Source organism: Gorilla gorilla, chromosome 4 (assembly GCF_029281585.2).
Source record: "Gorilla gorilla gorilla isolate KB3781 chromosome 4, NHGRI_mGorGor1-v2.1_pri, whole genome shotgun sequence".
NCBI classification, from domain to species: Eukaryota; Metazoa; Chordata; class Mammalia; order Primates; family Hominidae; genus Gorilla; species Gorilla gorilla.
In genome coordinates this window covers 50,121,547-50,148,081 of record NC_073228.2, presented here as the reverse complement: position 1 = coordinate 50,148,081, position 26,535 = coordinate 50,121,547, and the positions used below count along the sequence as shown (strand labels likewise).

The 26,535-nt window shown below is 45.0% G+C and overlaps 1 protein-coding gene across 8 annotated transcripts in view; it reads right to left on the bottom strand.

Annotated features, from left to right (window-relative positions):
• STAT3 (signal transducer and activator of transcription 3) overlaps positions 1 to 26,535 on the bottom strand; it is a 74,701-nt gene that overhangs the window by 8,085 nt on the left and 40,081 nt on the right. For 2 of the 8 annotated variants that reach the window (XM_019027686.4, XM_019027690.4), the window contains exons 2-21: positions 26,282 to 26,413; positions 24,465 to 24,609; positions 23,455 to 23,553; positions 17,238 to 17,333; positions 16,650 to 16,731; positions 16,362 to 16,456; positions 16,034 to 16,185; positions 12,493 to 12,651; positions 12,275 to 12,367; positions 10,079 to 10,138; positions 8,331 to 8,360; positions 8,138 to 8,231; positions 7,994 to 8,041; positions 4,709 to 4,792; positions 3,555 to 3,653; positions 3,303 to 3,438; positions 2,164 to 2,216; positions 1,851 to 1,945; positions 1,596 to 1,735; positions 874 to 1,086 (exon numbers count right to left, since the gene is read on the bottom strand). In XM_019027686.4, the coding sequence (XP_018883231.2) occupies positions 874 to 1,086; positions 1,596 to 1,735; positions 1,851 to 1,945; positions 2,164 to 2,216; positions 3,303 to 3,438; positions 3,555 to 3,653; positions 4,709 to 4,792; positions 7,994 to 8,041; positions 8,138 to 8,231; positions 8,331 to 8,360; positions 10,079 to 10,138; positions 12,275 to 12,367; positions 12,493 to 12,651; positions 16,034 to 16,185; positions 16,362 to 16,456; positions 16,650 to 16,731; positions 17,238 to 17,333; positions 23,455 to 23,553; positions 24,465 to 24,609; positions 26,282 to 26,413 (2,105 nt within the window). Of the gene's footprint in view, positions 1 to 873; positions 1,087 to 1,595; positions 1,736 to 1,850; positions 1,946 to 2,163; positions 2,217 to 3,302; positions 3,439 to 3,554; positions 3,654 to 4,708; positions 4,793 to 7,993; positions 8,042 to 8,137; positions 8,232 to 8,330; positions 8,361 to 10,078; positions 10,139 to 12,274; positions 12,368 to 12,492; positions 12,652 to 16,033; positions 16,186 to 16,361; positions 16,457 to 16,649; positions 16,732 to 17,237; positions 17,334 to 23,454; positions 23,554 to 24,464; positions 24,610 to 26,281; positions 26,432 to 26,535 lie in introns of those variants that run through there. The other 6 variants (XM_019027691.4, XM_019027688.4, XM_019027687.4 and 3 more) reach the window with 5 other exon arrangements.

The window sequence follows — 26,535 nt, the reverse complement described above, 5'->3', positions numbered from 1 at the left end:
GCCACTTCGCCCAGCTAAAATAATTTATATGTAACATATAAGTACATATCCTCTTACACATTAAAATATACCTTATTTTCAATAGTTGCACATTCTAAATACCAATCCCTTGCCCCTCCACCCAGTCACTGTCTTCCCCTTCAAACGTGATGCTCCCAGCTCTTCTACTCTAGTGTAAACCATACTCCCATGCAGCTAATAATAATTTCCTCCAGAAACTCTTTCTTCAGACCATCTGGCACACTGACATGGTTCAGTTACAGGCAAAAAGCCATATGCTGGGCTGAAATCTGGGCCTCAAACCTTCTAGCATCTACTAAGAAGCACTGTGCCAGCAGGGCATCCTGTTAACTGCCCTCACTTTCCCTTCACGTGTTTCAGGCATGTTTTGGGGGACGTATGTGTATTAATACCCTCTTTATTTTTATTTTTTGACACAGTGTCTCACTCTATCAGCCAGGCTGGAGTGCGGTGGCATGATCACCGCTCACTACAGCCTTGAACTCCTTGGCTCAGGTGATCCTCCCACCTCAGCCTCCCAAGTAGCTACGACTGCAAATGTGTGCCACCACACCGGGTAATTTTTTTGGATTTTTTGAAGAGACAAGGTTTCACCATATTGCCCAGGCTGTATCCCCTCTTTAGACTCATGCACTCTGTGTGGAGCAGGAACTACACTACTCTAAGTGATTCTGATTCTCCTCTCAAATCCCATCAGTCACCCCAACAAAAGCACTCACTACAATTCTTTCCCATAAGGAGAAATAATTATCCCCCAGGTTATTCAGGCATTTGCCTATCTATCCTCCAAGGATCCCAAAATTTCCAACTTTTCCCAAAAATTAAATGCCAGGAACATGGAAAATCAACAACTACCTGGGTCAGCTTCAGGATGCTCCTGGCTCTCTGGCCGACAATACTTTCCGAATGCCTCCTCCTTGGGAATGTCAGGGTAGAGATAGACCAGTGGAGACACCAGGATATTGGTAGCATCCATAATCTTATAGCCCATGATGATTTCAGCAAATGACATGTTGTTCAGCTGCTGCTTTGTGTATGGTTCCACGGACTGGATCTGGGTCTTACCTGTCACGGGACATGGGAAGGAAAGATCATGGAACCTACAGCTATGTCATCTCAGAGAAAACCGCCCATTTTTCCTTTCCTCGAAGGGGAAAAGACTTAAGCCACCCTAGTGTTGAGACCCTGAACACCCTGTTCAGTGGCCTGGCACTGTGGAAATATTTAGGCTGGCTTCTAATTAAGAAGAGGCTACTAGTTGGGTCATAGAAAATAAACTTGAATATAACTACTTGCGTAAGATATATTAACAGGGTTAAGTAGAAAAAGAGATGAAGAATACAATTTAAATTGCAAAATTCTCAACAAATAGTCACTGGAGCAAGCAAAACAAAGCAAACCAATCCCTCAGCTGGAAGGATTTAGAAGTCACCCAAATGTGTTTTGCGAGTCTGAGTGAAACAGGGAGTCGAGGCCATCTCCACCCACCAGGGGGCAGTAGGTGCTTGCAACTAGAAGCAGTGATGAGGCCTCAGCAGCCACCAGCAGGTGGGGTGGGTGGGAGCCTTCCTTACCGCTGATGTCTTTCTCCACCCAAGTGAAAGTGACGCCGCCTTCTTTGCTGCTTTCACTGAATCTTAGCAGGAAGGTGCCTGGAGGCTTAGTGCTCAAGATGGCCCGCTCCCGCTCCTTACTGATAAAGCCCATGATGTACCTGGAGCCAAGGAGGAGGAACAGTGTTGCTATTGCTAACAGGCATCCATCCCCTGCCACTGGCTTGCTGAGAGCAGGGGACTTGGTTACATCTGTGCACACTCTGTCCAACCTACCCTTCGTTCCAAAGGGCCAGGATGTACTTTTTCACAAGGTCAATGATATTGTCCAGCCAGACCCAGAAGGAGAAGCCCTTGCCAGCCATGTTTTCCTGGAGAAAAGAGTAATGGGAAAGCCAAGTCTACTGCCATCCCAGCCCTTCCCTTCCTAGGGGTGCAGTGCATCACCCAAATCCTCAGGCCCGTCTACCCTCAGGCAGGTCCTACTGGCCGCTGGACCAAGAGTTCAGGGCCTTCAAGCCAGAGCCCTCAACGACAGCCGTGCAGGTGAGCATTCCCATTCCCACGAGAATTTAACAAGATTGCTTACTTTGCAAAATTTAGCCCATGTGATCTGACACCCTGAATAATTCACACCAGGTCCTGAAGGAAAAGAAAAAGAGTCAAGTAGTACATTTTCAGCTTGGGGTCAAGAGCTTATTTCTTAAAACAGAACACACACACATTCGTCCCACAATGGGCCACAAAATAATCAGCTTTCACATCTTTGAAGGTAGGCGCTGTTGTGTGTGTGCACATGAGGACAAACACTATCCCATCATTTGACTCACTTTTGTTGCTGGGTAGCCCAGCAGGGATGGAGGGTGATGTAACAAGTCCCCCTGTTCTTCCCAACCTCGGGTGGCAGGCTGGGAACCAACAGCAGCACTCACTAACAAGCTGACATCGGGTGTCAGACAGGTGTATTTGCTGGCAACAGCTTTATTAGAACAAAGCTACTTCTAGCCCAGGTGGCACATAAAATATTCCACTAATTCTTTTGTAAAAACTAGCCTACGCTGGGCACAGTGGCTCAAGCCTGTAATCCCAGCACTTTAGGAGGCCGAGGTGGGCGGATCACGAGGTGAAGAGATGGAGATTATCCTGGCCAACATGGTAAAACCTTGTCTCTACTAAAAATACAAAAATTAGCTGGGCGTGGTGGTGGGCACCTGTAGTCTCAGCTACTCGGGAGGCCGAGGCAGGAGAATCGCTTGAACCCAGAAGGCGGAGGTTGCAGTGAGCTGAGATCACACTACTGCACTCCAGCCTGGGCAACAGAGCAAGACTCGTCTCAAATAAATAAATAAATAAATAAAATAAAACAAAAAAAACCAACTAGCCTATAGTTTATTAAAAAAATGGACAGGGAATGTCAAGCCTTTAGTGCCACCTTCCAACACACACTTAAAAGATCTTCTAAAGTTAGATAGAGTGGGTGAGTGAGACAGCAACCAGGAGAAAAGAAATCTACCTCCCACCTCAAAAATGATCACCTCGACTGAAAACTGCAAACTGTCTCTGCACCCCAACTCCCCAACTCCCCTGTTTCCTGGCACCAGCACAGCGCCTTGCTCAGGAAAGAAACATGGCCTAATGCTCAATAGACATGGTCCAAATGAACAGCCCTATGGGCCGGATCCCTTTTCTGGGCGGGTGGGCGGGAGGGAGAAGGGGTGAAATGCGAACCCAAGAGTTTCTCTGCCAGTGTAGTCAGCTGCTCGATGCTCAGTCCTCGCTTGGTGGTGGAGGAGAATTGCCAGCTCAGGACCTCGGCCACTTGATCCCAGGTTCCAATTGGGGGCTTGGTAAAAAAGTTTACGTTCTATTGGAAAGAACACATTTGCTTGTTTAGATGAGGGATGGTGCTCATTGTCTATACTAGGTATCCCTAAGTCGCAAGAGATCCCGGGGCACCGATTAAAAGGAGGGGGCACTAACCTTGGGATTGTTGGTCAGCATGTTGTACCACAGGATGGACGCCCAGGCATTTGGCATCTGACAGATGTTGGAGATCACCACAACTGGCAAGGAGTGGGTCTGCGGAGGAAGTGGGGACTGAGCTGGGGAGGCAGAGGGGCTCTCACAGCCTCAGAAATCTCTTCACCCGCATCTCACGGGGCTCAGAATGAAAAGACATGCCATAAACCACACCTGCTGCCAACTCTAGGCGAGGAGTGTGAGTGAGTCAGCTCAGTCAGCACTCATAGTGGAAAGAATGCCCAGCGTGGCCACACAACTCAGGCTGCAGTCAGAACATACCGGTCCCTTGTAAAACCTGACTTGCTCAAAGCTTGACTCACAGTCCACAGATTCCCCATTTTTAAGACCTTGGAGGCATTCTCCAAGACTTGAAGCTGTATCTTCACATGAAACAGGGAGGTCTCAGGAATCAAAGACCAGGATTCCTGCTTTTCTAGGTATATCTTAATTTAAAAATCAAGAAAGTTGGGAAAGGAGAATGTCATTGCCACGATTTTCTGTATACTAAACACACTGGCTGCTAAGACTCTTATGCCCAAACTTTATAAAGTCAGTTCTAATTTCTTTTTTTTTTTTTTGAGACGGAGTCTCACTCTGTCACCCAGGCTGGAGTGCAATGGCACAATCCCAGCTCACTGCAACCTCTGCCTCCCAGGTTCAAGTGATTCTCCTGCCTCAGCCTCCCAAGTAGCTGGGATTATAGGCGTCCGCCACCATATCCAGCTAATTTTTGTATTTTTAGTAGAGACGGGGTTTCGTCATGTTGGCCAGGCTGGTCTCGAACTCCTGACCTCGTGATCCACCCGCCTCAGCCTCCCAAAGTGCTGGGATTACAGGCGTGAGCCACCGCGCCCGGCCAATCAACTTCTAAATAGAGATTTTCATATCAAGTTCGCTGAAAACTGAATATACACACATCTTCTAAGCACTCAAGCAAGACTTTATTGCCAGATGGGATGCCAAGGATTTTTTTGGAGAAAAGTAAGCAAAAATAAACACAGTGTTAAGCAAACAGTAATCATTCCACCTTCTCTTGTAAAAATCCCAGTGGAAGTTTTTGTCCTGAGTCACCCCTGTACGTAGCCTCTCACCGATTCTGCTGCAGAACTTACCTCTAGGTCAATCTTGAGGCCTTGGTGATACACCTCGGTCTCAAAGGTGATCAGGTGCAGCTCCTCAGTCACAATCAGGGAAGCCTACAGTAACGAGAAGGACACTCTTAGGCCAGGTGTGGTGGCTCATGCCTGTAATCCCAGCACTTTGGGAAGCCAAGGCAGGAGGATTGCCTGAGCCCAGGAGTTCGAGACCAGTCTAAGCAGCACAGCAAAACTCCATCTATGCAAAAAATACAAAAATTAGCTGGGTGTGGTGGTGCACACCTATAGCCCCAGCTACTCAAGAGGCTGAGGTGGGAGGATGGCTTGAGCCTAGGAGATGGAGGCTGCAGCGAGCTATGATTGTGCCACTGCACTCTAGCTGGGGTGACAGAGTGAGACCCTGTCTTAAAAAAAAATTAAATAAAAAAAAATTAAAAGGCTGAGCGTGATGGCTCACACCTACAATCCCAGCACTTTGGGAGGCCGAGGCAGGTGGATCACATGGTCGGGAGTTCGAGACCAGCCTGGCCAATAATTTGGTGAAACCCCGTTTCTACTAAGAATACAAAAATTAGCTGGGCGTGGTAGTGGGCGCCTGTAGTTCCAGCTACTCAGGAGGCTGAGGCAGGAGAATCGCTTGAACCCAGGAGGCAGAAGATGCAGTGAGCCGAGATCACGCCACTGCACTCCAGCCTGGGTGACAGAGTGAGACTCTGTCTCAATCAATCAATAAAAAAGAGAAGGACGCTTTTCCTCAGAGAGAATGGCATTCAGTACTAACAGCCACAGCCAAGGAAAGTGACATGCCAAGCCTCACCACACCAAGAAGGGTAAGCCACCAGGTGGTCACAAACAAACTGCCAGGGACACAACTTGCTCGGCACTTACTCTCTTCAACACCAAGAACTTCCAATGCTGTGATCCTCAACCTAATCCTTTCCTCAGTTTGTATTATAATATTACATAGATCCAATTGGTCATTTGTAAAATACATAAGGCACAAAGAATAACAAAACAATATGAACCCACCATTCAATTTAAGGAGAAGTCCATCACTCCTAAAATTCTCTGGGTGCCCTTCCCCAACCCCATCCCCTTCCCTCCTCCCTCAGAAATAACTGCTATTTTGTCTTTTGGGTTTATCATTTCCTAGCCCTTTTTTTTTTTTTTTTTTTTTACAGTTTTACCATATTTGTTCATCTAAGCAATGCAGGTATTGTTTAGTTTGGGACGTTTGTGAACCTTACACATATGGACTCCAATGAATTCTTTTGGGATTCACTTTTCACTTGATGTGAAATGAATCCACATGGTTATGTGTATCTGCAGTGTATTCCTTTTCACAGCTGCGGAGTATTCCATTGTGTCTATACCACAAATAATGTATTCATTCTAATGTTGATGGGTATTTATTTGGGTTGCATTTAGAGCTTATAATCAGGCTGATGTCCACTTTATACATGTCTCCTGGGACATATATGCAAAGATTTCTCTGCTATTAAATCCTGGGAATGGCATCGTTGGTTTACAGGTATGTTCATTTTTATACTGCCAAATTGTTTTCCAAACTGACTATAACAATGTCTCACATCAGTATAGCAACCTTATTTTAAGTAAGAGTTGTCAATGAATTCTCAGAAATTGAATTCTAGTCTGGGCACAGCGGCTCATGCCTGTAATCCCAGCACTTTCGGAGGCCAAGATGGGTGGATCACGAGGTCAGGAGTTCAAGAACAGCCTGACCAATATGGTGAAACCCTGTCTCTACTAAAAATGCAAAAATTAGCCAGGTGTGGTGGCATGCACCTATCGTCCCAGCTACTTGGGAGGCTGAGACAGGAGAATCGCTTGAACCTAGGAGGCAGAGGTTGCAGTGAGCTGAGATCGCACCACTGCACTCCGATAGAACGAGACTCCGACCCAAAAAAAAAAAAAAAAAGAAAAAAGAAATTGAATTATAATTCATTTTTAATACTATTTTTCTGATTATAAAAGTAATATATTCAGTTTAAAATGCAAATATCACAGAGACAGTCTAGAATAGCCATGGATACCAGCAGCAGCACTAATACACATAGAACTGCTGTTATATTCCTCCAGAATTTCTTAATATACATATGAATACACATAAGAGTATAGTGTATTTTTAAAACACATATACTAATAATACTATTCAAATTATTTTACATTTTGCTTTTTCTAAATATGTCATGTACATTTTCCCATATCATTGCATACAGGCTACTTCACTCTACTGTCAAGTAAAATTCCACATTTTTTAAAAGGACTGCTACATTTTATTTTATTTATTTTTTTGAGACAGAGTTTCACTCTGTTGCCCAGGCTAGAGTGCAGTGGCAAAATCTCGGCTCACTGCAAGCTCCACCTCTCAGGTTCAAGCGATTCTCATGCCTCAGCCTCCCCAGTAACTGGGACTACAGGCGTGCACCACCACACCCAGCTAATTTTTGTATCTTTAGTAGAGACGGGCTTTCACCATGTTGGCCAGGCTGGTCTTGAACTCCTGACCTCAAGTGACCAGCCTGCCTTGGCATCCCAAAGTACGGGGTGTGAGCCAGCATGCCCAGCTAGGACTGCTACATTTTAAAGAGGAAGAATTGTTCAGGGGACAAATGTAAGAAAAAGAACAGGGCATCACAATTTTTAAAAATGACTGAAAACTAGCTTTCCGTCACATTTACCTTTTTTTGTTTGTTTGTTTAAAGTTTATTCTTGACAATAAGAATCCAATAATCTGAATCAATGAAAAGCAGAAAATAAGGGGGATAAAGAACAAGATGGGTTTTTGTTTGTTCATTTTATTTTATGTACTCTTTTCCTAAGCAAGCTAATGCAAGGTGGTCATTTATTTTAAAGTTTAACTCAAATCTGTTGCTTTTACACCCTCTATCCCACCTCAGTGGGAGAGAAAAACAGGGCACTAAAAATGGAGCCAAGCAGGGTCAGCCGCAGGAGCTGGATGGGGAATTTGGAAAGCCCCAGGCAAGGTGGAAAGCTGCTTTATACCACATGGGTGTGGAGAACAACTCAGCAAGGTACTTTCCACTTCTCCTTAAGGAGGAGCCAACTCCCAGATATTCACGGAAATGTTCCAAGCCAGAGAGCTCCATGGCACATGGAACTTCTGTTCATGTCACTTTGGCCTGAAGTGACTTTTTGGAATAACTACAGGTGAAAGAACAGGTTGATGTTTCTAATTCTGGGGATTAAGAAGGATCTTTACCCCTCTCTCCCTCAAGGAAAACACCCCAGTTGTCTTTCATCCCCAACAAAACTTACATCACAATTGGCTCGGCCCCCATTGCCACATCTCTGCTCCCTCAGGGTCTGTAAGAAAAGAAAAAGGCAGGTGTCCTGTGAGGCTCTCCCCAGCCCTCTCCCGCAGCCAGAGGCCCTTTGTGAAGGGGAGCTCCTCCCACATACCAAGTGTTTGAATTCTGCAGAGAGGCTGCCGTTGTTGGATTCTTCCATGTTCATCACTTTTGTGTTTGTGCCCAGAATGTTAAATTTCCGGGATCTGAATCACAGGGGAACAATCAACTATGTAGGTGACCAAGTAGCCAGAGGATGAAGTTAGGTTAAACGGAACAAAAGGAAGCCTCTAGGCTGAACTTACCCTCTGAGAGCTGCAACGTCCCCAGAGTCTCTGTAAGAACACAGACCGTTGTTAATAAAATAGGCTCTGTGTTTCTTCAAAAAGCCTACTTTGACCACCTGTTATTTACTGTCATGAAAAAAACTCTGTGCTCCTGGGCATTTCTTTAAACTATTCAGTTACAGTTGATCAGCACAACATAACACCCCTGCATAGCAGGCACAGTTGGTTGCCTCCCCATAGGAAGGGGAACCTATGTTTCATATTGCATATGTACTTATTAAACCTACCACCTTCGTCAACTCCCTTATTTCATTATTTTCCAGTGCATTCTCATGAAATTTCCACATAATTACATCAACTAAAAATAAGAATGCATTTTATCTTTTCTTTTCTTTTTCTTTCTTTTTTTTTTTTTTTTTTTTTTTTTTTTTTGAGATAGTTTCGCTCTTGTTGCCCAGGCTGGAGTGCAATGGTGCGATCTCGGCTCACCACAACCTCCACCTCCTGAGTTCAAGTGATTCTCCTGCCTCAGCCTCCCGTGTAGCTGGGATTACAGGCATGCACCAACACACCTGGCTAATTTTGTATTTTTAGTAGAGATGAGGTTTCTCCATGTTGGTCGGGCTGGTTTCGAACTCTCAACCTCAGGTGATCTGCCCGCCTCAGCCTCCCAAAGTGCTGAGATTACAGGCGTGAGCCACCGCGCTCAGCCACATTTTCTCTTCTCTTTTCTTTTTTTTTTTTTTGAGATGGAGTCTCTGTCGCCCAGGCTGGAGTGCAGTGGTGTGATCTTGGCTCACTGCAAACTCCACCTCCCAGGTTCATGCCATTCTCCTGCCTCAGCCTCCTGAGTAGCTGGGACTACAGGTGCCCGCCACCACGCCCAGCTAGTTTTTTTGTATTTTTAGTAGAGACGGGGTTTCACCGTGTTACCCAGGATGGTCTCGATCTCCTGACCTCGTGATCCGCCCGCCTCGGCCTCCCAAAGTGCTGGGATTACAGGCGTGAGCCACCGCGCCCGGCCCACACTTTCTCTTTTCTAATGTCGTCAAAGGGTATATGTATTTTACATCCTGAAAGGTATTATGAAATTTTGAGTATTCCATTATATGGTAAAGTGTGGAACAATTAAAAAAAGAGATCTATTCTTTCCACATGCTATGTATGGAAAGAATATATAACGACGTTTCGGTCAACAACAAAATGCATATATGATGGTGGTCCCATAAGATTATCATGGAGCTGAAAAATTCCTACTTCATTGAGATGTGTTACAATTGCCTACGGTATTCAGCACAGTAACATACTGTACAGGTTTACAGCCTACGACCAGTAGGCTCTGCCACATAGCATAGGTGTGCAGTAGGTTCTGCCACCCAGGTTTGTGTAAGGACTATATACTCTACAACGTTTGCACAACAAAATTGCCTAATGATACATTTTGCAGAACGTATCCCAGTCGTTAATTAACACATGATCTCAGTCTTATATATAATATGCATGAATGACATGTACAAGTAAAAAACTAAACAAGGAAAAGAGGGACTGGTTGTCACAATAGCAACCACAAATCAAATCTGTACCCCCAGCTTTGTGGCTTTGTTCAGACACGTAAATGACAATGCACCCCAAGGCTTTTGAAAACTTTTGTCCACAAAATGAATATCTCTGAATAAAGATAGAGTCTCTAGTTCAAATGATGTCTGTCAAAGTTCTCATTTTTCTATTCCTCATTTGAAAAAAAGAGCTAAGATAGGAGTACTTACTTGTCAATGCACACTTTAATTTTAAGCTGATAATTCAACTCAGGGAATTTGACCAGCAACCTATTTAAAAAGAAAAAATCCAAGGAGAAAAAGTCAGTAACTCTCCCATAACCTTTTCTTGAAGAAATGTAAAATTCATAATTCTTCATTTCCCACAGGTAAATAGGCCAAGCTGTCTATAATTATAGGCTCACATCTATAATCTCAGCACTGTGGGAGGCCAAGCTGGGAGGATCCCTTGAGCCCAGGAGTTCCATAACAGTCTGGGCAACAAAGTGAGAGCCCACATCTATAAAAAATTTAAAAATTAGCGGGGTGTGGTAGCATGTACCTGTAGTCGCAGTTACTCAGGAGGCTGAGGCAAGAGGATCACTTGTGCCCAGGAGTTCAAGGCTACAGTGATCTATGATCATGCCACTGCACTCTAGCCTAGATGACAGAGCGAGATCCTATCTCTCTCTTTTTTTTTTTGAGACAGAGTTTCGCTCTTGTTACCCAGGCTGGAGTGCAATGGCGCAATCTCCGTTCACCGCAACCTCCGCCTCCTGGGTTCAAGTGATTCTCCTGCCTCAGCCTCTCAAGTAGCTGGGATTACAGGCGCGCACCACCACACCCAGCCAATTTTGTATTTTTAGTAGAGACAGAGTTTCTCCATGTTGGTCAGGATGGTCTCAAACTCCCAACCTCAGGTGATCCACCCACCTTGGCCTCCCAAAGTGCTGGGATTACAGGCGAGAGCCACCGTACCTGGCCCCTATCTCTCTCTTTAAAAAAATTAAAATAGGGCTAGGCACGGTGACTCACGCCTGTAATCCCAGCACTTTGGGAGGCCGAGGCAGGTGGATCACAAGGTCAGGAGTTCGAGACCAGCCTGGCCAAGATGGTGAAACCCCATCTCTACTAAAAATACAAAAATCAGCCGGGCATGGTGGCAGGTACCTGTAATCCCAGCTACTTGGGAGGCTGAGGCAGGAGAATCACTTGAACCCGGGAGGCGGAGGCTGCAGTGATCCAAGATCACACCTCAGCACTCTAGCCTGGGTGATAGAGAAAGATTCCATCTCAAAAAAAAAAAAAAAAAAGGCCGAGCGTGGTGGCTCACATCTGTAATCCCAGCACTTTTGGAGGCCGGGGTGGGTGGATCACTGAGGTCAGGAGTTTGAAACCAGCCTGGCCAACATGGAGAAACCCTGTCTCTACTAAAAATACAAAAATTAGCCGGGCATGGTGGAGTGTGCCGGTCCAGCTACTCAGGGAGGCTGAGGCAGGAGAATCGCTTGAGCCTGGGAGGTGGAGGTTGCAGTGAGTTGAGATTGCAACACTGCACTCTGGCCTGGCCGAAAGAGCGAGACTCTGTCTCAAAAAAAAAAAAAAATTAGCCGGGTGTGGTGGCACGCACCTCTATTCCCAGTTACTCAGGAGGCTGAGGCACAAGAATCACTTGAACCTGGGAGATGGAGGTTGCAGTGAGCTGAGATCATGCCACTGCACACCAGCCTGGGTGAGAGTGAGACCCTGTCTCAAACAAAAACAAAAGATGAGTATCACCCCTTCAAGCCAAAGGTACTGAGAAAACATCTAAGAACTAACAACTTAAAGCTGTGAGAGATTCACAAAAGGATAATCAAAGCCATATAATGAAAAATATTACAGGAACACATACTGTGCAGCTGGCATTTTGTTCTATTAATCCTGAAACCGAACACCATACTAAGTTTCTGAGGAGGGAAATTTCGCTGCAGAAGGTCAAAACGCCAGCACACCTGTTCTGACTTGAGTGTGAAAGTAACACCTCACCCTACAGGCCCACCACCCACCTGCCCTGGGGCCTCTCAGCTTCCCCATCACTAAGCCTTACTCTTTCCCTTAAAATCCACAGGGAAGAGTAGCCTCAAAGAACAGAAAATAGACGACATTATTTTGTCCCTTGGGCAGAAGGAGAAGCTGTGGCCTGAGACTCCAGGTCTACAATCATAGGAATATGCCCAGGTACCTTCAAAAAGATGACTGCTCTTTTGCTTTTGACATCAGAATCAGAGAGCAAGCAGATAGTATGGCAACAAATTTCATCCCCGCAACAGTGTACTGACTGTGACACCACACCTGGAAAGAACGACCCTGGCCACCAACTCTACCCTCGCCCTAACAGTGTCCCTCAGTAAAATCTCTACTGGAAATGGAAGTGGCATGGCCTACCTGACTTTAGTAGTGAACTGGACGCCGGTCTTGATAACGAGGGGCCGGTCAGGATGCATGGGCATGCAGGGCTGCCGCTCCACCACAAAGGCACTGAAGAAAGAGAAGATGGGCTCACGCGCCACGGCCGCGACCAGAAGTCAGCCCACCTCTCACTCTACCACGTGAGTCTTTAGGTATTTTTTAGATGAGGGAAAGGGACAAGGATGCTAAGTTACCCTTTCATTAAGTTTCTAAACAGCTCCACGATTCTCTCCTCTAGCATCGGCCGGTGCTGTACAATGGGATCCCCTTTGTAGGAAACTTTTTGCTGCAACTCCTCCAGTTTCTTAATTTGTTGACGGGTCTGAAGTTGAGATTCTGCTAATGACGTTATCCTGCCAATAAATTAAGAAAGATGCTAATTACCAAAGTGAATGTATACAGGTGAGATGGAGAAGGGGAAGGAAATACTGAAGACATGGAGACCACTACAATAAGAACAAGGAATTTTTTTATTGTGGTGAAATATATATAGCATGAAATTTACAATTTTTCATCTTAAGTTTACAGTTCAGTGACGTTAAGAAAAGAGGAATTTTTCACCATGTTGGGTGGATGCTGAAAAAATAAATAAAAAAAGAAAATTATTTATTTATTTATTTTTTGAGCTGGAGTGCAGTGGTGCAATCTCGGCTCACTGCAACCTCCATTTCCCGGGTTCAAGTGATTCTCCTGCCTGAGCCTCCTGAGAGATTACAGGTGTAAGCCACTGCGCCTGGCCTTTTTTTTTTTTTTTTTTTTTTGAGATAGAGTCTTACTCTGTTGCCCAGGCTGGAGTGCAGTGGCACAATCTCAGCTCACTGCAACCTCCGCCTCCCAGGTTCAAGTGATTCTCCTGCCTCAGCCTCCCAAGTAGCTGGGATTACAGGCACCCACCACCACTCCTGGATAATTTTTGCATTTTTAGTAGAGATGGGATTTTGCCTTTTTGGCCAGGCTGGTCTTGAACTCCTGATCTCAGGTGATCCATCTGCCTCGACCTCCTGAAGTACTGGGATTACAGGTGTGAGCCACCATGACTGGCCAGAAAATAATTTATTTTACCTTTTATTACTAGTCCCTTCCTAAAATCTCAAATTTCTAAGAGGGGGCTGGGCACACAAGAAGTATTAAAATTTATACCACTAGGAGGCATTGATGGAGTTATCACTGGAAAATGACAAGCATCTGAGCCCAGACATGCAGAACACGAAATATGGAATTTAGCACTTACTTTACTCATCCTAACTTATCTATGAACATAAAGACTCAGAAAGAGATTAGGCAGCTCCCAAAGATGGGTTTGGGCCAGCTCTGTCACACACTATCTGTGCAAGCTTTGCCAGGCCCTTCACCATCATGGGCCTTAGCATCACCTTGCATGAAGAGAAGGGCTTGAACTACATGAGCCCTTTCTTTTCTTTCTTTCTTTTTTTTTTTTGAGACAGGGTCCCACTCTGTGGCCTAGTGCAGTGCAATGGCATGATCATAGCTCACTGCCTCCTCCAACTCCTGGACATGAGTGATCCTCCTACCTCAGCTTCCTGAGTAGCTAGAACTACAGGTGTGTGCCACCATGCCTGTTTAGTTTAGTTTAGTTTTTTGAGATGGAGTCTCACTCTGTCACCCAGGCTGAAGTGTAATGGCACATGTCTAGTTTTTTAAATTTTTGTAGGGATGGGATCTCACTTTGTTGCCCAGGCTGGTCTCAAACTCCTGGGTTCAAGTGATCCTCCTGACTCTGCCTCCCAAAGCATTGGGATTTACAGGCGTGAGCCACAACACCCAATCCCCATAAGTCTTTTCAATGTCAGCCTTCAACTGATCAAAGGACATGACATTATGTTTCAAAATATTGATAACATGCACAAGGAATAAGTGAATAGAGAGGGAGAAAAAGCTCATTAAATCTATCTCCAGGAATAGAGAATATTAGGCCAGGTGCAGTGGCTGACACCTGTAATCCCAAAAATTTGAGAGGCCGAGGCAGGTCGATCTACTAAAATACAAAAAAATAGCCAGGCATGGTGGCATGGGCCTGTAATCCCAGCTAATTGGAAGGTTGTGGCTGAGAATCGCTTGAACCTGGGAGGAGGAGGTTGCAGTAAGCCAAGATCATGCCACTGCACTCTAACCTGGGTGACAGAGTGAGACTCTGTCTCAAAAAAATTTAAAAAAGAGAGAAGTTTAGCATCATTCCATCATTCTTTGATGGTTTATCACTAGTGTAACAAAGACCAAAAGACCAGAAAGACAGAAAGTGAAAGGAGAGGGAGGGGGACCGCTGCAGGGATTTCTGAACTCCCAAGCTCTTTTCTGGCACTTCTATCCTCCCATTCCCAGAACTTAAGCTTCTTCGTTCCCTGGTCAGGAAGCATTTAAAACTGCTTTCAGTAAATTAACAACACTCGGGGTTAGTGAGGATATGAATAGACAGGCATTCTCATGTAGAGTTGCCCTAAATTTCCAGTGCAGGCTCTGTATCTCAAGTTTCTCCTAAGGCAAGCTGGTGCAACATGCTCACTATAGGGCCTTGCACAGGGAGGGTGTGCAGTAAGATTTGCTGGATGAAGGTAAAAGTGCAAATTACAGAAAAGCATATAAAGGAAGATCCTGGGCTGGGCACGGCAGCTCACATCTATAATTCCAGAGCTTTTGAGAGGCCGAAGTGGGATGATCCCTTGAGCCCAGGAATTTGAGACCAGCCCAGGCAACAAAGTAAGACCCTGTCTCTATAAAAAATTTAAAAATTAGCCAGGTGTGGTGGTGCATGCCTGTAGTCCCAGCTACTGAGAAGGCTAAGGTGGGAAGACTGCCTGAGCCCAGGAGGTCAAGGCTCCAGTGAGCCATGACTGCGTAACTGTACTCTAGACTGGGTAACACAGTGAGACCCTGACTCCAAAAAAAGAAAAAAAAAATGATCCTAATATAAACTGTATAAATTTCTATCTTTATGTGTATATACATAATGTGTATATACATAATGACAGATGTCTAGATTGAGCATCAACTAAAATTTGAACTACTAGTACTGCTGATGATTTCATTTAAACATTTTTTCTTCTCTTGATTAATTTTCTGTATTTGAATTTTTTCCCTTAAAAAGGGCATGTGTCATTTTAGATTACTAAAATAACTAAAATTAAAAGGTTTGTCTATCTGTTAAATACAGTTAAACCAAAAGCCTTAATTGAATTATTAAGTAAAATATACTTAAAATATAATAATATAAATACATTTTTTAAAACAAAGTTTCTCCAAATAAAGTAAAAACTTTATTTTATTTTTATTTTTTTGAGATGGAGTCTCACTCTGTCTCCCAGGCTGGTTGGTGTGCGGTAGTAAGATCTCGGCTCTCTGCAACTTCCATATCCCAGGTTCAAGTGATTCTCCTGCCTCAGCCACCCAGAGTAGCTGGGACTACAGGTGCACACCACCACGCCTGGCTAATTTTTTTATGTTTTTAGTAGAGATGTGTTTTCACCATGTTGGCCAGGCTGGTCTCAAACTCCTGACCTCAAGTGATCCGCCCATCTTGGCCTCCCAAAGTGCTGGGATTACAGGTGTAAGCCACAGCGCCTGGCCGAAATAAAGTAAAAACTTTAATTCTTGGGCTAAATTTGAATATGGAAAAGTCCCCACGTTGGAGATATAGTACCAATTCTGTGGGCCTGCAGTTAAGATCAGAATTCAATCTAGCTTTCGAGAAAGAAAGGAAAAGCTTCTTTCATCCTTTACCAGTTTTCTAGCCGATCTAGGCAGATGTTGGGTGGGCCTCCAATGCAGGCAATCTGTTGCCGCCTCTTCCAGTCAGCCAGCTCCTCGTCCGTGAGAGTTTTCTGCACGTACTCCATCGCTGACAAAAGCCCCGCCAGCTCACTCACGATGCTCTGGTTGGAAACCAAAACAAAGTCAGAAAACATTTCCTCAGACCGTCTCTAACCACATTCTTTAGTCAGCTCCAGAGCAGGAACTTCTTAGAAACCAAGCAAGTTCTGCCACAAGACGCTGAAATCCCGCAAGTGAGCGAGACACATGGGGGAAGTGGTCCGACCTATGCCCTTACTCTCCGCATCTGGTCCAGCGCAGTGAGCATCTGTTCCAGCTGCTGCATCTTCTGCCTGGTCACTGACTGGTTGTTTCCATTCAGATCTTGCATGTCTGCGAAGGAAGAAAAAACTCCTTGACCTGAGGGAATACTCCTGTCCTTAATGACCAGGCTCCTTTGAGGACCCGTAACTCCCTTGCGCCCCGCCCGCCTTAAGATCTAAACAGAGTTAAGACAAATGAGTCTTTCGACTCAACAACACAAACTCACTTTCTAGAGATTTTAACATCTCTAATATTCACTTGCCTCCTTGACTCTTGAGGGTTTTATAGTTGAAATCGAAGTCATCCTGGAGATTCTCTACCACTTTCATTTTCTGTTCTAGATCCTGTTTAAAATAAGCAAACAAAAAAACAGAAGTAAAGAAAGATTTCCTTGGGAACAGAAAATATAAAGTTTCTGAGGAGAATTCAAATGAAGCCAAAACCTCAAAAAAGATACATGCAGGACCTGCAGGCAGTATCCCCAAGAGAAGGCTCCCTGTTGGCCAGGCGCAGTGGCTCACGTCTGTAATCCCAGCACTTTGAGAGGCTGAGTTGGGAGGATCACTTGAGCCCAGGAGTTCATGATCAGCCTGGGCAACACAGGGAGACCCCCATCTCTACAAATTTTTTTTTTTAAATTAGCTGGGCATGGTGGTGCATGCCTGTGGTCCCGGCTACTTGGGAGGATGAGGTAGGAGGATCGCTTGGGCCTGAGAGGTCGAGGCTGCAGTGAGCTGTGATCATGCCACTGCAGCCCAGCCTGAGTGGCAGAGCAAGACCCTGTCTCAAAAAAAAAAAAAAAAAAAAAATTAATGAAAGCTCCCTGCCCGAGGCTTGTAACTTGCATCACCTGCACTCTCTTCCGGACATCCTGAAGGTGCTGCTCCAGCATCTGCTGCTTCTCCGTCACCACGGCTGCTGTGGGGTGGTTGGCCTGGCCCCCTTGCTGCCAAAAAGGAGGTCAATGCACATGTGAACACAGAACTATGGGGAGAGGAATATCTCTACCCAGCTTCCATCCCACCCTAACTACCCTTCTTGTTTGGCTTGAGACGCTGCTGCCATCACAAGAGGAAGGGAAACAGAGGTAGTGGTGCTGTCACTACACAGGTGACACTACACAGGTCATACCATAAACCCCCTTTATGGCACTAAGAGACCACATGTTCAGCTAAGACATGGTCTATGCCTTCAAAAAGCTCATGGGCAAGTATGTCAAAAAATTCAAAACAATTTATGACAGCAGATGTTGGATGTCTACTTAAATGTGGTGTCCAGTATATTTCTGAGGGATAATAAAAGTCCTGCCCTAAGGATGAAATTCCATATTAAAAGATATTATCTTGGGGAGAAGGGGAGGCTGGTACCTTGGAAAATGTCAAATAGCACATGGAAAAAGAAAAAGAAGAAAGAAGGCTGGATGTAGCAGCTCACACCTATAATATCAGCACTTGGGAAGGCTGAAGTGGGAGGACTGCTTGAGGCCAGGAGTTCAAAACTAGCCTAGTCAACATAGTGAGGCCCCATCTCGAATGAATAAATGAATGAATGAATTAAAGAAGTAACAAAAAATAAAGAGCATATGAAACTTAAAAATTACAGGTTTGTGCCAGGTGCGGTGGCTCATGCCTGTAATTCCAGCACTTTGGGAGGCCAAGGCGGGCAGATTACCTGAGGTCAGGAGTTTGAGACCAGCCTGACCGACACGGAGAAACCCATCTCTACTAAAAATACAAAGTTAGCTGAGCTTGGTGGTGCATGCCTGTAATCCCAGCTACTCGGGAGGCTGAGGAAGGAGAATCGCCTGAACCCGGGAGGCGGAGGTTGTGGTGAGCCAAGACTGCGCCATGCACTCCAGCCTGAGCAACAAGAGTGAAACTCCATCTCAAAAAAAAAAAAAAAAAAAAAAAATTACAGGCTTGGGCTGGGCATGGTAGCTCCCACCTATAATCCTAGCACTTTGGGAAACCAAGGCAGGAGGATCACTTAAGGCTGGGAGTTTGAGACCGGCCCAGGGAACATAGAAAGAGACCTCATCTCAACCAAAAAAAAAAAAAATTTTTTTTTAACTAGCTGGGCGTGGTGGCATATACCTGTAGTTCTAGCTACTGGGGAGGCTGAGGTGGGAGGATCATTTAAGTCCAGAAGTTTGAGGCTACACTACAGCCAGTTTTATGGGCAACCATTCTCTTCCTTTCCCATGGTCCCTATCCAAGCCCACAGAATACAAACTTCTTAGAAGTTTTGGGAAGGTGACCCATGCCCCTACTTCTTCCCACAGTGACAGTGACTCATCTGATTGGTAAGATGGAGAGAAAGACTCTGTGTACACACAGATCTTCAAAGAACCCAGCACCTAAGCTGGTGCCTCCCTTCTCTCACTCTTGCCTTCCTAGGGCCCACCACAAGCAAGAGCAGCAGCCTGGTTTCTAGAAGCAGGTCTAGAGGCCTATCCCTCTGCCTTGTTGGTCTATGGCAGCTGAAGCTCCATATGGATGGCTGGGGTGGGGTGGGGGTGCTGCTCTGCACATCCAGTCTCTCTACCCCAAGATCTAACTCAGGGCACAGGCATTGGAAAGCCCCTATGGTTACCAGCTCAAGCCACACTTTCCATTCTAGTTTTACCAACAATACAGCTGATGTTTTAACCTTCATTCCTTTCTCATGTCTATTTCTCAAGCAGGACTACACTTAAAGGGGGAAAACGTGATTAACGATCACCCACAGAAACCCACCTCTAATACCTTCGTAAAAAACTTTATTGGCTCCCCACTGCTTCCAGCTATAAACATCTCAGGCCAACACAGAAAGCTGTTTCACACAATTGATAACTTCAACTTTCCCTCCCTGTGCCTCGGTCACCCCAGACTCCCCACTCTTCCCTGCATGCAGTGTGTTTCCACACTCTCTTCCCACCCGCTATCCACTCAGCATGGCCTGGGCTTCAGCCCAAACACACCTGAACTCACTCACCTTCAAATTCAGTTCAAATGTTTCTTTTCCTGCGAAATCTTATTCAACTTCCTTAGACAAAATGACACACATCCTTTTCTGTGTTTTTCTCACTTTGAGTGTTTGTGTACTTATAATCCCAACTAGCCTGACAGCCCTGGGTAGCAGGGATTACATCCACTCTTCTATCTTTAACCCATTCTAGACACTTAAGAGCATGCCAGGTATTGTAAACAGAAAAAATAGCAGTGAGGCCTGGGTTGAGGCCACAAATAACCAACTTATAGCTTTGTATCAGGGGACAGAGGGTAAATATTTTTGGTTTCCTGGGTCATACAGTCCCTGCCACAAATAGCCCTGCCACTGCAGCACAAAAGCAGCCACAGATAATGCATAAATAAATGAGTGTGGCTGGGTTCCGAAAAAACTTCATTTACAAAAACAAGCAGCAGGCTGGATTTGGGCCATGCTCACAGTTTGCAGACCCCTAATCCGTACGATTGAAAACATCCTTGGGATAACTTTGGCTTTCCTACCTCCCATGGTAAGTTGGAGCCTCTATCCAAATTGACTTAAACCACTTATTTTTATCTTGTGGAGCAGGATAAAATACAAAGGTTTTCCACAGCAGAAAATCCTAGTGCTGCCTGGGCAAATGCCTGTGTGCTAACCTCTTGGGCTACAGGGCACTGCACAGTAAGTGTTACCTACCACCTCGCTCACACCTGAGCATATCAGTTTTCTGCTTAAAATTCCTCACTAGGGCCGGACACAGTGGCTTATGCCTGTAATCCCAGCACTTTGGGAGGCCGAGGTGGACGGATCACCTGAGGTCAGGAGTTTGAGACCAGCCTGGCCAGCATGGTGAAACCCCATCTCTACTAAAAATACAAAAAATTAGCCCAGTGTGGTGGCTCATGCCTGTAATCCCAGCTACTTGGGAAGCTGAGACATGAGAATCGCTTGAACCTGAGAGGCAGAGGTTGCAGTGGGCCGAAATCGCATCACTGCACTCCGGCCTGGGTGACAGAGTGAGACTGTGTCTCAAAAGAAAAAAAAAAAAATTCTTCACTGGGTCCCCATTTCCTACAGTAATGGTGAGGGTGATGATAGTGATGTCAGCAGCAGCAGAAAGCAGTTAAATTATTTTGCATTTATGTGTCAGATACTGTTCTAAGCATTTTACATGTATGAATTAATTCTATGAAGAAGGTATTGTTATCACTCCCATTGGAGGAACAGAGAGAGTAAAAATTGTTTACTTAAGGTAACACAGCAAGTGGCAGGGCTGCGGGTTCAAACCGAAGCAGTTGGCCCCTTGTGGTAAACTGCTCTTCCAGGGCCCCACTGTTAGGCATGACTAATTAAAACATCATGTGGCCTTGACTAGCTCGTCTTCCCCGACCCAATCAGATGCTGAACTTTCTACACTTCTCCCAAGAACACATGTTTCTGTTTCTGTCTTTGAACATGATCTTCTTTCTGCCTGGAGAGCTCTTTCTCATCAGTTGATGAGCCCAGGAGTTCAATACCAGCCTGGGAAACATGGCAAGAGCCCATCTCTACCAAAAAAAAAAAAAAAAAATTAGCTGGGCATGGTGGCATGTGCCTGTAGTCCCAGCTACTCATAAGGCTGAAGCAGGAGGATCGCTAGGGCCCAGGTGGTTGAGGCTGCAGTGAGCTGTGATCACACCACTGCACTCCAGCCTGGGTGACAGAGTGAGACTGTCTCAAAAAAAAAAAAAAAAAAAAGGTTACAAAGGTAAATTTGAAATGTAATGTTATGTGTATTTCACCACAATTTTTTAAAAAGCAGGGGGTCACGGAGAAAAAGAAAAAATGTCCCTGATTATAGGATATTAAAGACGGTAAAACCCCTCACAGAAAGTAAAAAAGTCTCCTATGACCGACTACTTTAATGATTTAGCATATATGTTTCCAGATATTTTCCCATACATACCAATAGTATATGCAAATTGCATACATTTAGTTTTACTACTATGAATCAGATCTTTCTTTTTTTTTTTTTTTTTTTCAGACGGAGTCTCGCTCTGTCGCCCAGGAGTGCAGTGGCGCAATCTTGGTTCACTGCAACCTCCGCCTCCCAGGTTCAAGCGATTCTCCTGCCTCAGCTTCCCGAGTAGCTGGGACTACAGGCGCGTACCACCACACCCAGCTAATTTTTGTATTTTTAGTAGAGATGGGGTTTCATCATGTTGGCCAGGATGGTCTCAATCTCTTGACCTCATGATCTGCCCACCTTGGCCTCCCAAAGTGCTTGGATTACAGGCGTGAGACATCGTGCCTGGCCCAGATCTTTACTTTCATTACATCTTGTAACAGGTTACTGCTGCTACTGATTAGGGGAACTGCAGATTCTAAAAATATTTATCTTGTATACAATGGCCTTTCTAAACCTTGCTAGTTCCAATTGTTATTGTTAGTTTTGTTTCTCTTGGATCTTCGAGGAAGACCTATCTATCTGTAAATAATAAGAGTTCTGTCCCTTGCTTTCCAATATTTGTACCCTCATTTCTTTTTCTTTTTGCATAGGCTGGATCCCTCAGAAAAGTATCAATGGTAAAAGACATCCTTATATTTTGCTGTTTTTACTGAGAATAGTGTTTCACCACTGTGCATCATGCTCCCTTTGGTTTCTGATAAATATTCTTTCTTGTGTTTAGAAAGATCCTTAATTAAGCCGGGTGCGGTTGCTCACGCCTGTAATCCCAGCACTTTGGGAGGCCGAGGCGGGCAGATCACGAGGTCAAGAGATCGAGACCATCCTGGCTAACACAGTGAAACCCCATCTCTACTAAAAACACAAAAAATTAGCTGGGTGTGGTGGTGCGCGCCTGTAGTCCCAGCTACTTGGGAGGCTGAGGCAGGGGAATAGCTTGAACCTGGGAGGCAGAAGTTGCAGTGAGCTGAGATCATGCCACTGCACTCCAGCCTGGCAACAGAGCAAGACTCTGTCTCAAAAAAAAAAAAAAAGGCCGGGTGTGGTGGCTCATGCCTATAATCCCAGCACTTTGGGAGGCTGCGGCTGGTGGATCATGAAGTCAGGAGATCAAGACCATCCTGCCTAACAAGGTGAAACCCCATCTCTACTAAAAAAAATACAAAAAATTAGCCGGGTGTGGTGGCACACACCTGTAGTCCCAGCTAGTCGGGAGGCTGAGGCAAGAGAATCGCTTGAACCTGGGAGGCGGAGGTTGCAGTGAGCCAAGATGGCACCACTGCACTCCAGCCTGGACGACAGAGAGAGACTCTGTCTCCAAAAAAAAAAAAGAGAGAGATGAGGTCTCGCTACATTGCCCCAGCTGGTCTCGAACTCCTGAGGCTCAGGCAATCTGCCCGTCTCAGCCTCCCAAAGTGCTGGGATTACAGGCATAGCTACTACACCTGGCTGTTTTTTAGGTTTTGATATGAGGATTTTTCCAGCCTCATAAAATAAGCTGAAACATCCCTTGTTTTCCTATACTTTGGAAAAGTTTGAATGATATTGGAATAATCTGTACTATGAAAGTTTGTCAGAACAGGCCGGGCACAGTGGCTCACGCCTGTAATCCCAGCACTGTGGGAGGCTGAGGCGGGCGGATCACCTGAGGTCAGCAGTTCGAGACCAGCCTGACCAACATGAAGAAACCCCGTCTCTACTAAAAATACAAAATTAGCTGGGCGTGGTGGCACATGCCTGTAATCCCAGCTATTCGGGAGGCTGAGGCAGGAGAATCACTTGAACCCTGGAGGTGGAGGTTGCAGTAAGCCAAGATCGCGCCATTGCACTCTAGCCTGGGTAACAAGAGCAAAACTCTGTCTCAAAAAAAAAAAAAAAGAAAAAGAAAGAAAATTTGTCAGAACAAAACAAAACTTTTAAACCATTGGGTCTGTTGGATTCTTTTGGTGGAAATTTCTTTTTTTTAGAGTTTTTCAATGTATTTTGGGGGGTGGAACTTTTTTTTTTTTAGAGTTTTTCAATGTATTTTTATGATTATTGATCTATTTAATTTCTTTTCCTTCTTTTTTAGTAGATCTAATAATTTATCTCATTATAAAGTTGTTTGATTTTCCATTCCTCCCAGACCAGGGATTTGTTTTGTCTCAGGTCTCACCTGGGCCGCAGTGGCTGCAGTCTGTAGAAGGCGTGATTCTTCCCACAGGCACCGGGCCACAATCCGGGCAATCTCCATTGGCTTCTCAAGATACCTGCTCTATAAGTAGGAGAGAAAGAGAATGAAAATCAGCAGCAGACCATGGAGATGTGGACTGAACTGTGTGGCACCTTAAAACTAATGTATTCATCAAGGAAAGCATTTACTCTAGGAAACAACGGAACAAAGGCTTCAGAGCCTGGGTGAAGGCTCTCTGTCAGGGGAGCGAAGGGGAGGTCGTTACTATTTCTGTAACAGAAGGCACATTAGCCTGAGTCTTTTTTTTTTTTTTTTGAGACTGGCTCTCACTCTGTCCGCCAGGCTGGAGTGCAGTGGCGCAATCACGGCTTATTGCAGCTTCGACCTCCCAGGCTCAAACAATTTTCTCACCTCAGCCTTCTGAGTAGCTGGGACTACAGGTGCATGCCACCACAATCAGCTAGTTTTTTTTAAAAATTTCTGTAGAGATGGAGTCTTGTTATGTTGCCCAAGCTGGTCTCAAAACTCCCGGGCTCAAGCAATCCTCCCACCTCAACCTCCTAAGGTGTTGGGATTACAGGTGTGAGCCACCATGCCTGGCCTTGTCTGAGTCTTTACACAGTATACTATCCTGGTCTTGCAGGGAAGCTACTGACTTAGTCAAGAAGTATCCCATTATGGTCAAACATTTAACATGTAACAGTGAGAGTCATCTTCCTATCAGTGGACCAGGTTAACATGCTAACATGTATGATTAACATAACAATCACTTTATTACTTCAACTGTGACAAGAGAAGTGATTCTCAGGTAATGATGCTCACGGGTAAGTATACAGAGCTTTGAGAAAGGGCTAATTACTTCTCCTGTGATTGAAAATACAAGATAGATTCTCGTTACTTAGCCAAATGAGAAAAGAAATGCTTCCAGGAAAGAACACTAACACCCGACTCTGCGGGTCGTGTTTCTCCTTGTCCTCAGTTTCTCATCATACCTGAAGAAACTGCTTGATTCTTCGTAGATTGTGCTGATAGAGAACATTCGACTCTTGCAGGAAGCGGCTATACTGCTGGTCAATCTCTCCCAGGAGATTATGAAACACCAAAGTGGCATGTGATTCTTTGCTGGCCGCATATGCCCTAGGAAAAGGAAGAATGATAAAGAATGGCTCTGAAGCCGACGCATACACACAAACACAGAAATCACCATCAAGAAAGAGGAAAAAAACAAAAAAACAAAGCAAACCTGATGCTATAACCCATTCATCATGTTAGATTCTTCTTGCTCAGCAATAAAATGCCATCAATGTAATAATTATTAACAATTATTCCAGGCCAGGCACGGTGGCTCACACCTGTAATCCCAGCACTTTGGGAGGCTGAGGCAGGCGGATCACCTGAGGGCAGGAGTTCCAGACCAACCTGGCCAACATGGTGAAACTCTGTCTCTACTAAAAATAAAAAATTAGCCAGGTGTGGTGGTGGACACCTGTAATCCCAGCTACTCGGGAGGCTGAGGCAGGAGAATCGCTTGAATCCAAGAGGCAGAGGTGCAGTGAGCCGAGATTGCACCACTGCACTCCAGTCTGGGCTACAGCCAGACTCCGTTTCAAAAAAAAAAAAAAAAACCACAAAACAAAAAAACAATTATTCCAGATATTATTACCCACTCTCATAATCTGTTGTATTTGTAAAATATTTGAGCAAAGTAGACAGATATGCTGTTTTGCTTTAAACCCTCAATTAACTCTGGTCAGATTTATTAGTACAAATAAGTAATCCCAGGCTGGGATGGCCTGTCTCCAACATCTGTGAATCACCTCCTGGCCCTTCACCAAATCAGAGTATGCATTCTGGAAAAACCAGGTCATATTAACACTGGCCTGAATTAAACCAAAATCAGTAGTGAGCCTGAGCATATTAAAGTGAAGGAAATAGTTGCTGGACGTCTGTGCCATTATCTGCTCTATGAATGGAATCTATTTCCCTTATCCTGTGATCTAGTTTGGATCTACATCCCTGCCCAAATCTCATACTGAAATGTAACCCCCACTGTTTGAGGTGGGGCCTGGTGGAAGGTGACTGGATCATGGGGGTGGGTTTCTCATGAATGGTTTAATACCATCCCTGTTGATACTGTCCTTGAGACAGTGAGTTCTTGTGAGATCTGATCGTTTAAAAGTGTGTGGCACCTCCCCCTTGCTCTCTTGCTCTTGCTGTGGCCATGTGACCTGCCTGCTCCCTCTCTGCCTTCCGCCATGATTGGAAGCTTGCTGAGGCCTCCCCAGCAGCAGATGCTGCTATGCTTCCTATATAGCCTGCAGAACTATGAGCCGATTAAACCTCTTTTCTTATAAATTACCCAGTCTCAGGTATTTCTTTATAGCAAATTGAGAACAGACTAATACACCCCTGTGGCTCCTTCCTTTAACTAAAGGGGAATTACAAGTATCAACCCAAAGTTCTAGCTATGACAGAATTCACATTCAGAGAAAAAATATGTCTACCACATCACTGGATTATCAGAATATACAGAGGATCTGCCCAAGTAAATGAGGTCCAAATCAACCTTCAAGACATCCACCACCATACAGGCGGTTTCAATGTGTCAAAGACAGTTGCCCACATGCCCTTCTAATATAAAAAGGCTTTACAAGACCAAAGGGTGCCACTTTATCTCCTGATCTCATTTTCCCCATCACCTGTACCCATACATTTTTTAATGGAACAGCAAAGCATGACATTAAGAGTTCATGTCTCTTGACTCAAACTGAAACCTAACAATTTGGAGAGTCACTTAAGAAGGACTTACCAATCTTGACTCTCAATCCAAGGGGCCAGAAACTGCCGCAGCTCCATTGGGAAGCTGTCACTGTAGAGCTGATGGAGCTGCTCCAGGTACCGTGTGTCAAGCTGCTGTAGCTGATTCCATTGGGCCATCCTGCTAAAATCAGGGGTCCCAACTGTAAACCAAAGTGTGCATATGGTCACCACAAGTCCCAGTAGGGGTAAACAATCTAGAAGTAGCCATTGCCCAACACAGGTGTCAGGTCTGTGACTAGGGAT